We start from the raw sequence: 15,626 nt of genomic DNA, 5'->3' as shown, positions 1-15,626 counted from the left end.
TCTAAATCAGGAACGTTTCGTAGGTTGTTCGATCGGTAAGGGTTAGTTATAGGACGTTCCATAACTAATTTACACAAGGAAGAGTTGGTGTCCGAGGCGTCCTTGGTAGCTATAACTAGCTTATTGGAAAAGAGGAGTTCACCCAATTTCGAGGATCGGGTCAAAGACGGAAAAACCCGTGCTTGAAGCTGAGCTAAGTTTAATTGATTTTCCTTTAAATTATTTCACTATTTATTTTTATTTCATCTTTACTTTTTGCTTTTTACGTTTTCTTGTGTTTATTTCAGGTTTCATATTTATTTCCCCCCCTAAACGTCGCGGGCACGACAACTGCCCAGACACTAATCTGGTCAAGAAACAAACAATTTTCAGTAATTCCAGTCTCTGTGGGATCGACCCTACTCCCTATACTGCTTTAATTTGCAAACTAGGTGTAGGTTTATATTGGTGGAATCGACAGCCATCATTCCACCAACTCAGTTTTAAAGCCACTATGAGGATCAAATCGAAATAAAATTAAAATATTAGGGCTGGATTAAAAATGAAATTATAAAGATAAAAAAACGAGATGACCAATTGAGCAATTAACCCAAGTATCAAAAACACACGGATCCTCCCCGGGTTACGGGTCAACACGCGGATCTTGAGGCCTTGAAACGATGCCGTTTCGGTCACTAAACGATCACCCCAACACGACGTCGTTTAGGAGGCTTATAAATACAAAAAAAAAACCTCTAAAGTTTCATTTTGATTCGTGTTTTAAAAAAAAATTTAGAAAGACCTCTGAAAGAGGAAGGAAAAGGGGCCCTCGGAGCTCTAGCCAAGCCTCCGTCATTGGGCGGTTCACGCGCTTTACGTGCCCACGCGCCGCCCTTTTCGTCATCGTACACGACCTTCAGAGGTTAGAGACCTCGATTTCTGACACAAGATGAAAGGTAAAACCCTTTTTCACACTTTAAAACTATTTATCAAGTTGTTTGTGTATGTATATGCTTTGAATATGAAAAATAAAAATAAAATAGAAGATTCACCTCTTAAAAAAAAACTGCTTGTATTTGCTTTTTTTCTGCCTCCATATTCGTATCTTTTATAGGTTACAAAAGGGGCTTTTATAGCCACTGTTTCTATTACATTTTGGGAAAGAAATATTTTATTTCTTTCCATATCTATTTTGTTCGTTTGCTGCTGTTTCTTTCCTTCTTTTGCAGGTAACGCCGAAAAATCTGGCGGTGATGGAGGCTTGACGATGGTGACGACAGACAGATCACTTATCACAAGCATGGCAGCTTCTTGGCGCTGATGGAGGGTAGCTGGATCGACGAACAGACACGAGTCGGAGGGGCGTGACTCTTGGTCTGATTGCGGCGCAAACCCTAACTAGGGTTCCCTGAAGCCGAAGATAGATTGGGCCAATTGGGCCGATTAAGTCCTGGGTTCAGGGGTAGGGTGTAAATGGGTCTACTGGAAAATCCTAATTTTGGGCCTACGGTTTGTTGTAAATGGACTGTTTAAATATTTATTTTTTATTTTTTATTTTTTAAGGCTCGGGCAGATTTGGGCTATTACAGCCATTGTTTATTATCAACCCGTTCCGACTCAGAAATTCTGAGTTCATTATTTATTTAATATTAAAATGTAAAAAATATTATTTATGTAATTTAACTTAGACTCAATGATTTACTTGGTTCTCTAATTTTATAAAAAAGTCATTTTAGCCCATAGTTTAACTTGTCTTTTAGCCATTAAACTTGTGGTCTTTGTTAAATAACCCCAAAATGAATAAAAAAATTAACGTCTGTTAACTTTGCTAATGTGGCATCCACGTGTATGATAAGCAATTAATTTAATTTTTAAAATTTTAAAAATATTAAAATTATTTTCTTATAATTTCTATACTTTTTAATAATTTAATTTTTAAAAATAATTTTTATATTTTTGAATTTTTAAAATTTTTAAAAGTAATTATTAATGTGACATACATATGGTAATCCATGTAGATGTCATGTCAACAAAGTTAACATAGGTTAACTTCTTCATCCATTTTGAGATAATCTAACACACAACACAAGTTTGAAAAATCAAAAAGAGACAAAAAATAAATAAATTGAGGGTTAAAATATTTTTTTTGTAAAGTTGGAGGGTCAAAAAAGATATTATGTCTTTAATTTAAATAAAAATAGTTGTATTAAAAAATAAAAATTGGGTAATTAACTCAAAGTCAAATTTATTTTATCTCAAAACCATTTAAACATATTGTTAAGGTTGTTTGAATCAGATTTGATCGGCCAATTGAATTGGAAATCGGAGAAGGTCATTAAATTAAGCAAAAATTGATTGACCCAAATTTTTAATGATTTATTTAATTAAATTGGATTGACCGATTAAACTAGTCAAGTTAAATTTGGGCATATTACACTTAAGAAATGACCTACATCACCAAGGCTTAACGTTTTGATTCATCTGATCACACCTAGAGGTTCAATTTAACAGATTTAGGGTTGGAATCCTAGCAACCGCAATTCATTTCCTCTTACCCCAGACTATAGCCTACGTTGCAGAAGGAAAATCCTTAGAGAATCTTGTTGGGCATGGGCCAAAGGTCTCACAATGCTACATATTTATATGTAGTGGGGGCAGCTATTTTTTTTGAAGTGTGAAAGTGTGCGTGCTTCAAGTTAATTAAAGAGAAAAAAGTGGGTAGAGAAAACTGCATTTTTTTATTTTTTACACAAACCATCCTTTGTATTTTCTCCTATCAGCTGAGGTCTGTTTAGTATCCGTTGAAGCTGATTTTTTTAATGGTAGTGAGTAGACTAAAAAATATTTAATGTGTGACATTGAATTATAGTTTCGGGTTTTGAACTTTCAAAATCAATAAAATTTTGATAATATTTTTATCTTTTCTCTCAAAATTTGCTTAAAATTATCCGGTAATAGTCTTATTTAAATTGTATACTTTTTATTAGGGTTTGGTTATGATCTTATAATAAAACTTTAATTACAGTAAATTTTTTTGTGGACTTTCAAAGTCCCATAATTTTTACCCTTTGCCAACAAATAAGGTAAATTTTGCATCTGGTTGAGTCCCTTTTCTCAAAACTTGTCTCAACAGATCAAACATAAATTTATTTGAAAAATAAATAGAAATTATTATTTATATAATCTACGTGATATTATTATGAAAGCGTTTTATCTTCCATAAAAAAATATTTTAATCTTTTCAATTCATTTTTTATATAAAATCAATAAAAATCTCATACGATATGAACTAAACATTATGATTTTAAACATTCAACTTTACTATTTTAATTAAAGATTTATATAAATATATATTTACATATTTATTTGACTCAAATTATTAATCATATCACAACTTACTTAAATTTTAATAAATTGATACATGAATATTTATATTAATTAAAATTTGAAATATTTGTGTATTCATATAGTTAATCATATGATACTATGTTGCTACTAAAATAGAGGAAAAGACTCGTAAATTTAAATGGCAATAAAATAGATATCCCATAGGCTAGATTGAACCATTATCTTAAAAAGTTATATTCATTTGGCATGGTCTCATTCGATAATTCGAGTTTATCATTTATTTAAAATTATTTTCTTAAAATATTAATATATATATTTATATAATTTAATTTTTAGATAAAAGATCAATTTTTATTTCAAACCAATTCAAATAAACATAATCACATGAGCTAAGATTAGTCGAAAACTATATATAATAATTTTATTTGATACAATATAAATTTTATATAAATATTGTGTATATAATAAACATTATAAAAATAAAAATATTTGATAAATATAATGTTTAGAATGTATAAAAAAATATACTCGCGAGGAAGGGTTAAAAATGTAGATGGTTTCCAAATGTCTATGGTCCCACACGCTTTTGCAGTTGGTGTAAGGGTAGTTGACTTTAAAAACAATAGCTTTACTCGTAATCCAATATTCTTTCATCAAATCCGGTGGAACACCAATATGCTTGCTTCAACATCTTCTTCTTCTGCTGTTGATATGATCAAAGCAAGGACATATGATGTTTTCCTTAGCTTCAGAGGCGAGGATACTCGTGATGGTTTCTTAAGTCATCTGTACAATGATTTGTGTCGAAAGACTATCGAAACTTTTATAGACAGCGAAAAGCTTCGAAGAGGTGATGAAATTTCCGAGGCACTGTTGACGGCCATTCAAGGATCAAGGGTTTCAGTAATTGTTTTCTCCAAAGACTACGCTTCTTCCAGATGGTGCTTAGACGAGCTGGTCAAGATCATGGACTGCAACAAATGTGTTGTTCCTGTATTTTACGGTGTAGACCCCTCAGATGTACGGAAACAAAGAGGGAGTTTTGCAGATGCATTTGCAAAGCATGAAGAAAATTTTAAGCATGAGCTTGAAAGGGTGAAGTCCTGGAGAAGTGCTTTGACTGCAGCTGCCAATTTATCCGGTTGGGATTCACAAGTCACTCGGTAATTGCATCTCCTTTTCTTTACATTCAATCCTTTTTAATTTTTTAAATTATACATATATTGATTTGGAAGAAGAGAGATTCAGCACAGACTTTTGTTTCAAGCAGTGATTCATTTATGCTACCCAGATACTTTATATAAAAGACTTAACTTTTCGATTTCTTTTAAATATTTTTGTCATATATTGAAGGACCATAATTTTGTAGGCATAGAGATCAACTTTTTTTTCGTTCTTTAACTCAAAGTTCACGATACCTTCATACGATTCTCTCATGCATAAAATCTATTGTCCAGTCTATTGATATATTTATTTCCAAGAAAAAAAAGTTATAATTTGAGGATTTAAAAAGGGCTGCAAATGGTGAAATTTGAATTTTAGACATATATTTGAATGTCTTTTTTTTTAAGTGACCCTATGAATCAATTGAATTAAATTTTGATTCACTTTATCATTTTTATTCATTTGCTTCTGTTTCCCTCTTATTTCTATCTTAATTTGTTTCTTCATTTGATATATAGGCCTGACTCAATACTGGTAGATAAAATTGTCAAAGATATAATGAACAAACTGAATTGTGGAACCTCAAATGCTAATTTAGAAGGTCTAGTTGGAATTGAGAGGCGGATGCAGAAAGTTTTGTCATTATTTCAAGACGAAATCCCAGATTTTCGAAAGCTAGGTATTTGGGGCATGGGAGGTACAGGCAAAACTACATTCGCCGAAGCCATTTTTCACCATGTTTTAAATGGTTTCCAAAGCTACTTCTTTCTTGCAAATGTTAGAGAATATGAAGAACGAGGAAAATTATTTAAATTGCGTCAGAAATTTCTTTCAGCCATATTGGAAGATGAAAATTTATGTATCTCAACTTCCAGAATTGGATCAGGCTTTCTTAAGGATAGGCTTTCTAGGAAGAAGGTTTTGGTAGTTTGTGATGATGTGTCTAAATTAAGCCAACTCGAGTTTTTATTCGGAGGAAACAATCGACTCGGTCCTGGAAGTCGAGTCATCGTTACAACTAGGGATAAACAAGTGCTTATCCAGTATGGCATTGATCTCATTTATGAAATGAAGGAATTAGATGAAGATGAATCAATTCAGCTCTTTTCTCAACATGCCTTCAAAAGCAATAACCCCATGGAATATCATCAGTTGAAGCTATCACAGATGGTTTTAAGTTTTGCTAATGGAAACCCTTTAGCTATTAAAGTTATCGGATCCTCTCTTTGTGGCAAGACCAAAAGCTACCAAGAAAGTGAAGTAAAGAAACTAAAGCAAGTTCCTAACCCGGACATTCAGAAACTGTTGAAATGGAGTTTTGATGGACTAGAATGTGAAGAGAAAGAAATGTTTCTTGACATTGCTTGTTTCTTTAAAGGGAAGGATCGAGACATTGTAACATGGATTATGGATTCATGTTATGGCTTTGCGTATTCAAGAATTGAGAACCTCATTGATAAATCTCTTATATCTGTTTCACAAAATCAGATAGCAATCCATGATTTATTGCAACAGATGGGTTGGAATATTGTATGCAATGAATCACCTTTAATGCTTGAAAAACGCAGTAGACTGTGGATTCCTGAGGATAGTTATGATGTGCTAACAAAAAACAATGTAAGGGCCCTGTTCATTTCCTTCACTTTTACATGCATGTATATGATAATTATCTTGAGTTCATGTTTTTGCCTATATCTTAACTCCATAAACTGCTCCTGGGTTTAGGGAACGGAAATGCTCAGAGGCATTGTACTTGACATGTCCAAACTTGCAAAGTTGGAATTGGAACCCATAGCCTTTATGAAGATGCAAAGGCTTAGATTTCTCAAATTCTATCATTCTTGTGGAAAAATCTTACTTTTTAAAGGGCTTTTATCATTTCCTAACGGGCTAAGGTACCTTTACTGGGAAGGATACCCTTTGAGATCTTTGCCCACCAAGTTTGATCTAAGGTACCTAGTTGAACTTGATATGAGATATAGCAATGTCAAACAACTCTGGGAGGGCAAACAGGTACTCTTTTTACTTTTTAGTAAATGCAAATTCTTTTATAGTAAAATTATTAGCTATTTTTTCTAATTAGCAATTAACAAAAAAATATATTGGAAAATATTGATAGTAAGCTCCATAATTATGATTGTTAATAGCTCTATTTACTAATGATTGGATAATATGATAATGTAACAACAATCATCAATGTTTAACATGCTATAATGTCTACATAACAATATGATTTTAAAAAGTTATCATTTTTATAAAAAATCTATTTTAGTAACTTAATTTTCAAAAATTTACATTCTAGTCACTAAATAAAATAAGTATTTATTATTTTAAAGTCGAAATTGAAAATAAATAATCAATTTTAAAGTTGAAATTGTACTCGTTTTAATTGTTTGAAGTTAGAAAAATAATGAGCCTACCGAGGGAACACCATAATTTCAACTTCTATTTCAAATTGAGTTTGAATTTTAAAAGGAATTCAAATTTTAGATTAAACCAAAATTTGAGCGATGTTGGCTCTACCACTCAAATTAACATACCATTTTGAAGATAGTTTAATGTTTTGTTGCACTTTCATGATTTTTTTTGTCACATCTCAATGTACACAAATTTATCAAACACCGCTTCCTGTTGCATGCAGGATTTAGGAAATTTAAAGGTCATCAGACTCCACCATTCCAAGAATCTTGTAAGAATCCCGGACCTCTCAAGTGCTACAAATCTTGAAAAGATAAACCTTCGCTGGTGTTTTAACTTGCTTGAGCTTCCTTCATCCCTTCAACATCTTGAGAAGCTAACTCTTTTGAATTTCAGTTTCTGTAAAAATCTTAGATCTCTGCCTAGCTTTTATAAAGCCACATCCCTCACCAAACTTTATCTTAGTGGCTGCTCAAATCTGTTTAGTATTGGAGAGGTTTCACCGAATGTCACAAAGCTATGTTTAGAAGGAATTGCAATTGAAGAACTTCCTTCCTCAATCGAATGTCTATCTAATCTTCGTGTATTCTACCTATGGGGTTGCAGGAGGCTTAAATCTCTCCCCTCAAGTATTCATAAACTGAAATCTCTCGAGTATTTCGATCTTCAAGGTTGCTCCAGATTGGAGATTTTCCCTGAAATCATGGACACTATGGAGAGGTTGAGGGTTCTTGATTTAAGTGGAACGGCTTTGAAGGGCTTACCATCCTCAATTGATAATCTTATTGGTCTTGAGGATTTGAGATTGAACTACTGTGAAGATCTTGTTTGCCTTCCTAAAAGCTTTTATAAATTGGAATCTCTTGAAAATTTCAATCTTGGAAATTGCTCAATATTGGAGACTTTCCCAGAAATCTTGGACGCCATGGAGGAGATGTATAAACTTGATTTAAGCGGAACGGCTTTGAAAGAATTACCATCCTCAATTGCCAATCTTATTGGTCTTAAGGATTTGAGATTGAACAACTGTCAAAACCTTATTTGCCTTCCTAATAGCTTTTATAAATTGAAATCTCTTGAGTTATTCAATCTTGAAGGTTGCTCAAGATTGGAGATTTTCCCAGAAATCATGGACACCATGGAGAGGCTGTATGAAATTGATTTAAGCGGGACGGCTTTGAAGGAATTACCATCCTCAATTGCCAATCTTATTGGTCTTAAATATTTGGGATTGAACAACTGTGAAAATCTTGTTTGCCTTCCTGACAGTTTTTATAAATTGAAATCTCTTGAGATATTCAATGTTAAAGGTTGCTCGAGATTGGAGATTTTCCCTGAAATTATGGACACCATGGAAAGGTTGTATGAACTTGATTTAAGTGGAACAGCTTTGAAGGAATTACCATCCTCAATTGGCAATCTTATTAGTCTTAAGGATTTCAGATTGAACAACTGTGAAAACCTTATTTATCTTCCTAACAGTTTTTATAAATTGCAATCTCTTGAGAAATTCAATCTTAAAGGTTGCTCAAGATTGGAAATTTTTCCAGAAATCATGGACACCATGGAGGGATTGTATGAACTTGATTTAAGCAGAACAGTTTTAAAGGAATTACCATCCTCAATTGATAATTTTATTGGTCTTAAGGATTTGAGATTGAACGACTGTGAAAACCTTGTTTGTAGTAATTCAAATCTAATCGTAAAAAACTTGTTTACTACGGATGGAGGCAGACCAGTGAATCAGAAAGATCTCCATGGGTTATCCTCATTGCACAAATTAGATTTATCTGAAAGCAATCTTGAGAACTTGCCCACAACCATCAAACAATTTCCTTTGCATGAGTTAATCTTGCGGAATTGCAAGAGATTGAAATCATTACCGGAGCTTCCACCAAGCCTGGTATATTTAGATGCATATGACTGTACTTCATTAGAGGATGTCTCAAGCATTAAGAAGCTTTTTGAGCAAGAACTGTTTTGTGAGGATGGATCGAATCGATTCTTGCAGTTGAAATTTAGCAACTGCTTCAAACTGGGTGAGAAAGGTGTGGGGAATGATATAGATGCAGATGACAGCACTTTTCTAGAGGAAGTGTCAAGCATTAAGAAGGTTTTGAAGCAAGCAGTGTTTTGTAAACCCTTGGTTTGGCTATTTACCAACTGCTTCCAGCTGGTTCAGAAAGTTGTGAGCAGTGCTGAAACACCAAAGTTGGAGATGCCATTTGAGCATATGGTCACTCTACTAAAAGATTATCATCAGGTCAGCTTCTTCTTCTGGATAGCTATATGCTGAATAATCTATCATGTTTCTAATAATTGTAATCAAACAGGCACCCCCAGAAAGCAAAAAAAGAGCTTGCATTATTACATGCGTCCCTGGAAGTGAAATCCCGGAATGGTTTGATTTCAAAAGCTTAGGATCTTCCATAAACATCCAATTGCCTTCAGAGTGGTGCGCTAATAATAGCTGGATAAACTTTCCATGTTTCGTTGCTTCTGCTGTTGTTTCATTCCCAGACTCTTCTTATAGTGGTAGGGGATTTGGCATTAGATGTGAATGTCATCTAAAATCCTGTAACGGCGACAATCATTGCTTTAGTTGTTCTTCCTCATTTTCATTTGGAAGTCGATTGTCAGATCACGTGTTCCTCTTGTATGATGGTTTCAAAGTTAGGGAGATTGTTAAAAGTGAGGCATCAAACAACCGTATTTACAATGTGGCTTCCTTTCATTTCTACATTGAAGGGTGGGGTTCCTCACAATGCGAGGTAAAACAGTGTGGAATTCATCTATTATTTCAAACTTAAGGATTCAATGTATGAGAGCTCAATGATGCTTCATCCTCATTTTTGTCATTTCATCTATACTGAATTTCACACCCTAAATATGCTTACAAAATATTTAACATATTACGTATTTATCATTCGTTTTATTTATTATTGTAACTTATTTTTATTAATGTTTATTTTTCTCAAATTTTATGTCTTCTTTTTCATTTCTTTATCATTTAAACACAATTAGAAATTTAATGCATGTCTAAATTGATTTAAATATAAATAAGCTTAAATACTCATTTAGTTCTTGATTTTGTCACTTTCTCTCTCAAATTGATATTTATGGTTTTCTAGCAAGTTAGTGCTGAATTTTCATTCCATCAAGAGTTTTGGTATCTTTTTTATAATGGTGTTAAGTGTGAGACACATGAAATTTTTAGATTGTGTTATGTTAGCAAAATACAAATTTTTAAAAATAAAAATTAAAAGAAATACTTAATTTTTTACTGGAAAAACTTGGACATATGATTGTCCATGTTCATTCATTCCAAAGCTTATTTAAAATAAAAAAAACTTATAAATATTTTTATAAAGTTTTAATTTTTTTAAAATTTTATAAATATGTAAAATATTATTAAAATTTATAAAAATATTAAATGAAATTCAAAAGAAATTAAAATTAATAAAACCCATTTAAAAGTTAAGTTCAAAATGAATTTGAATTTTATTTTGTCCGGGTACAATATAAATTTAGAAAACCTTTCGTTCAGATTAATTCAAGGTTTTTTATAAATTATATAAAGTTTAAAATTATTAAAATTTATTTGCTTTAAACATATAATATGTGTATCAACCATTATTTTCATGAATGAGTCCTTTTTTTCAACCATTATTTTCATTCTTTTTTGTACAAACAACATTTAGGAACTTTGATTTCTTTTGGTTCAAACGTACAATCTACATTCTTTCAATAACTTAGTAGCACCTACTCTTTTCAATATTTTATATATATATATATATATATATGTGGCAGTTAGGGGACATTAGGCTTCTTTGTTCTCTTCCTTGCAATCTAATTAGCCACAAAGTCTGATAATGGGACATCATCATTAGAAATGGATTAAGTCTTTCCTTTATCAGTTGTTTTTCTTTTTTGTGTGTGCACGTGCTCAAAGGCTTCTTCTACTGCTTTAGTTGTTGTTGCTCTTGTCATGTATCCAAGAGATTTCAATCTTCAATAATGGTTTTTTAGAAGTAGAACAATAAATCAGATAAAAAAAAAGTCATGTACTAGAGGTTGTTGAGGATTCATAGCAACAATACCTTCAGACAAGTAGTAGGTTCAATTTTAATTAGTGTAGGATCAATTGGGTTTTCAACAGCTTCAATAACATTACTTGTTGAGGCTCCCTATAATTGGCTTTTCCATACTAGAGGTTGAGGTGAGGAGATCTTAGATCAAGATGCTATTTTAGAAGAGTTTGAAGGACTTGAATGCTGTTTTTTGCTTTCCTCTTGCTATTGATGTAACATTGAAGAAACTTGGAAAAAAAATTTAGGGTGCGTTTGTTTGCAGGAATTTAATTTTCCAGAAAATATTTTTCTACTTTTACAGTGTTTGGAAGCTTAAAAATATTTTACATCTGAAAAATATTTTCCAAACACGGGTAAAATAACCTGCAATTTGGGGAAAATGTCCTACCCTTTTGAATTCGGTAAGACATTTTCCGGAAAATGATGCCTTCTTCTCCCCTTTCCCCTTCCCCTTCCCCTTCCCCTTGGGTTGCAAATCAAATCAGTGCCATTCCTTCTTCCGTTCTTCATTCCTTCTCCTTCTTCGGTTCCTTTTTTGGTTCCTCCTTCATCCAGGTAAGGCTCTTTCTCCTTCTTCCGTTCTTCATTCCTTCTCCTTCTTCCGTTATTCATTTTCTCTTCCAGGTAAAAGTCTGTCGCATATCTTCTCTTCTCATCATATTCTATTTTGTTTCCTCTCTTTCCCTCTTTCTCAGGCAAATCTACCATGAATTCTTCGCTGGGTCTTGGCTTAAGGTATAGCATAAAACTATTTTTTTCTTGTTGTTCTTTACTTGTCCACACTTTTAATCAATTTTATGCCTGAAATTTGTTGCCTTTCTTTGTTTCTTTGATTCTTTGTTGCCTGTAACGAAAAATCTTGATGCTCTGCCTTCAACAGCAACTGCACCTATAGAAGGTGAAACGAATAATAATGTTTTTTACCTTTAAAAAAGAAAAAATTTAACCAAAAAGATGCTATGGTCAAGCTAGAGCCCATCAAACAGATCATGACCGATCGGGAGAAGCATAATGATGCAGGTTTCAAGGCACAATTTCAGACCCATGGATGTGATGGATTCACACTACTTCAAGGCTCAACAACAATGTCAAAGGCTAAGCAAATCAAATCAGGATTTGATCAAAGACAAGATTCGAGGACGAATCTTTTTGAGGTCCTCGAATCTTGTCTTTGATGAAATGGAGAATGATACATGCACAGATGGGGTGAAATTTATTAGATTTCAATCATCAAAATTGCCAATTTTCAGGCTTGGGAAATCAGCATACTTTCGAGGACTTTTTGGATAGGATCCTGGCATTTCTAGGTTGAGATGTCTCATGGTGTTTGAATATCTATCTCTTAGCTTCGAAACTCATTTTGAATCACTCAATTTTGAGTTCGGGAGCTCAAGTTATGACCATTTTAGTGAAGACTGCGCGAGCAGAATTTCTGAGACGGGAATTACAAGTTTCTAGCTTTTAATTTGAGTTTAAATCATATTGGGTTTCAGTTTTAAGCTTAATTTTTATTATATATGAGCCCAATATTTTATTTATTAACTCTTATTATTTTATTATTGTTTTATTCGAATTTTTATAATTTTTAAGTATTTTAAGTTATTTAGGAAGTTTATCTTAACAAGAAAGTTTAATTTAAAACTACTTCTTGTTTAGATTAAATTAGAGTTCTAGTATACTTAGGAGTTTTATTTAGATTTATTTAGCCAGCCTATATATAGGCATTCGCATTGTACACAAAATAGACAATTCATTATTATTCTATTTCTCTTTTGAGTTAATAAATTCTCTCTGAGTTTTTCTTTTCAAGAATTTCTCTTGAGTTTCTTTTAGAAGAGTTTTAACAATCTTTTTAGATTGTGGGGATTATCTTCAAACTTTTTCTTGCCAAGGTTTTTATCTTGGAGGGGAAATTAGAGCCGTTTGAAGGAGGTTGTGGATTCTTCGTGTTTCCAAGGCTTCTTAGGATTTCTACACGCCATGTTCTATCTTTTCATTTATCTTTTTTATTCACTTCCTTAATCTTTGATTTATTATTTGTTTTAATTATTTTATCTAACTTGGATTTAATTTCGTTTCAGGTTGTGTCAAAAAATCCAAGTTTCTTTCCGAATGTCTAGAGCCCTAAGTCAAATCCGCGACTTTGACAAACTTTACGATCCGCTTTCACGTTCATCCTTCTCACCCTTTATCACATAATTTGAGCACAGAATTAGAGTCTTTGTTGGGAGAATTGCCTGAAAACATTGTTGACTTTTTTAAAGAGCAGAGTTTTAGTGATGGTCAAATGGGTGAGGATGAGATTGAGATCGATATTAATACTCTAAGTCATGAAACATTGTACAAATTGCGTAAACTTTTGGATAACTATTTGCTAGAGAAGCAGAAAAACCAAGCAAAAGCTGAATCATGTGAAATAAAGGTATCCTTATGCATCTATCTCATCCTTTGGTGCCTTTCTTTTTCTTTTATCCAAAATGCAACATTGGCATTTATGATATTGCTTTGTTTTTTCCGTTTTTGTAGCTACTTAATAAGTCAGGCTTTAGCAATTCATCAATGTAGCCGTGTAAAGGTAATTTACCAACCTCTGTGCATTTTTGGATTTATTTACAGATAGCAAGGTAGTAGTAAACCAAATCATTGCAAAAACTAATATTTCTTCTCTTTCTTGCTCGGTAATGATCAAGTTGATGAGGTCGTAGATATAGTTGGTAGCAGTTACCCTCCAGTAGCAATAGAGAAGGGGTTAACCCATAGAAATATCAAATGTTGTAGTTCCAGTGGATCTAGTGGTGAATCAGGCTCTTCTTCTAGTGGTTTGTACAATTATACTGTAGTGAACTTTTCCTTTATTTATTTATTATGCTTAAGAGATCTTGTTTCGAGCAATTGTTGTGTGTTTGAGCATGTTGTTTCTGCTTTATTATTAAAGAAAACTTAAAGGAAATATATGTTTTGGATATGGGAAAATATATGTATGGAAAAAATTCTATGTGAAAGTTATCTCTACTAAGAGTTCTTATTTTTGTTGAGCTTATTCACAATTTTGTAGATCATATTTTCTAGCTTGAGATCATTCTTTGATGCTCTTCATTGTTGTTGAGTGGTTGATAAAATGTTTCCATGTTGTTGTTGTGTTTTTTTTTTGTGCTATTCCATTCTTTTGTTAGGTTTCTACTCAATTTTGTGTATTTTTTATATCTATCCTAATGTGTAGAGGACTCGGATTAGAACTTAATCTTTAGGTATTTGGCTTTTGGCTTTTTCCTTTTTGAGGATGACTCCCAAATATATCTCTGTGGAAGATGTTCATTGATGGAATTGAATCTATCAATCCTTTTTCAACAGTTAATTCTGCCCATTTGCAAACATATTCTATCATTGTAACATGCTTACCCATCTCTGCTGGCTGGTTTATTTTATCTCAGTTGTATTTAGATAACTTGATTCCCTTAAATTAGAATAGGGTGAAACTATGGAGATGAGTCTTGAAACTTGGGGATACAAGATGAAAGAAAGAAATGGGAATAGCTTTTGAGTAACAGGCCAGCTTTGTTTATGATAATTTTTCACCGTGTGGAACTTTTGACTGAAACTCTTGCTATCAATTATGCAATTTGTTATCTTAAGTCTTCATGCGAATAATAACGGTCACCATTTTTCTGATTTTCGGAGTTTCCCTAGTTAGAACCATTTTTGTTTATTTTTTTGCTTGAGATTTGATGCCCCCTACCTACTTCATGTTAGTGATGCAAGTTAAATTGGGGACCATCTAAAACAAGCTATAAAATCACGTGTTATAAGGATTACGTTGGACATCCTTCACGGTAAATGTAAACTTATGCCGTTTCTTAACGGAAAAAGAAAAAATGTAAACTTGTGATGTCAAACTTGAGGACTATTTGCTAAAGAGTTATTACAAAACAGCTTCATTGATTGCAGTTAGTACCAAGGGAGCCACCATTTTTAGTGGAGCTGATCGTAGTCAAATGTATGAATATGGAAAGAATCTTGGCCTATCATTCCAAGTTGTTGATGACATATTGGATTTTACACAATCAGCAGAGCAGCTGGGGAAACCAGCTAGTAGTGATCTAGCTAAAGGCAACCTCACAGCACCTATAATTTTTGCACTTGAAAAGGAGCCAAAACTTAGAGATATGATTGAATTTGAGTTCTGCGAGACTGGTTCCCTTGACAAAGCAATCGAACTAGTAAAGTAATGCGGGGGAATCAAAAGGGCACAAGAGTTCGCAAAAGAGAGAGCTGATATTGCAATCAAGAGTCTCCAATGTCTTCCTCAAAGTGATTTCCGATTAGGGCTTGAAGATATGGTGATGTTTAATCTAGTTTAACTAATCCAAAACAAGCAGCATGATACATGGCAGATAAACATGGCATGAAGTTGAAGCCTGTACCAATATAGAACAGCTTTCTTAGGATATTAATTGGTTCCTTGTCACTAGTTGTATATTCATACAAGGCTTTGAGCTTTGATTTGAGCTCCTAGTCTCAACGTCTTCAAATTATACTTTTGTCTGAGAAAAAATAATTTCTCTGTTAAATTAAATTGATGAACAATAAAGTTTTTGTGGTCATCAATATTAAGCTAATAAACTTCCA

The 15,626-nt window shown here is 32.8% G+C and overlaps 1 protein-coding gene and 1 pseudogene across 1 annotated transcript; both read left to right on the top strand.

The window, feature by feature from the left end:
• Positions 1-3,905: 3,905 nt before the first annotated feature.
• LOC108472296 (disease resistance protein RUN1-like) lies at positions 3,906-9,858 on the top strand (annotated as a pseudogene).
• Positions 9,859-11,959: 2,101 nt separating this feature from the next.
• LOC108472297 (prenyl transferase-like) lies at positions 11,960-15,226 on the top strand. Its single transcript, XM_017773797.1, has 5 exons — positions 11,960-12,154; positions 13,270-13,422; positions 13,617-13,624; positions 13,722-13,819; positions 14,946-15,226. The coding sequence occupies exons 1-5, from the start codon at positions 11,960-11,962 to the stop codon at positions 15,224-15,226; spliced, it is 735 nt and encodes a 244-aa protein (XP_017629286.1).
• The last annotated feature ends 400 nt before the right edge of the window (positions 15,227-15,626 follow it).

Source organism: Gossypium arboreum, chromosome 11 (assembly GCF_025698485.1).
Source record: "Gossypium arboreum isolate Shixiya-1 chromosome 11, ASM2569848v2, whole genome shotgun sequence".
NCBI classification, from domain to species: Eukaryota; Viridiplantae; Streptophyta; class Magnoliopsida; order Malvales; family Malvaceae; genus Gossypium; species Gossypium arboreum.
This window is presented reverse-complemented; position numbering and strand designations above follow the sequence as displayed.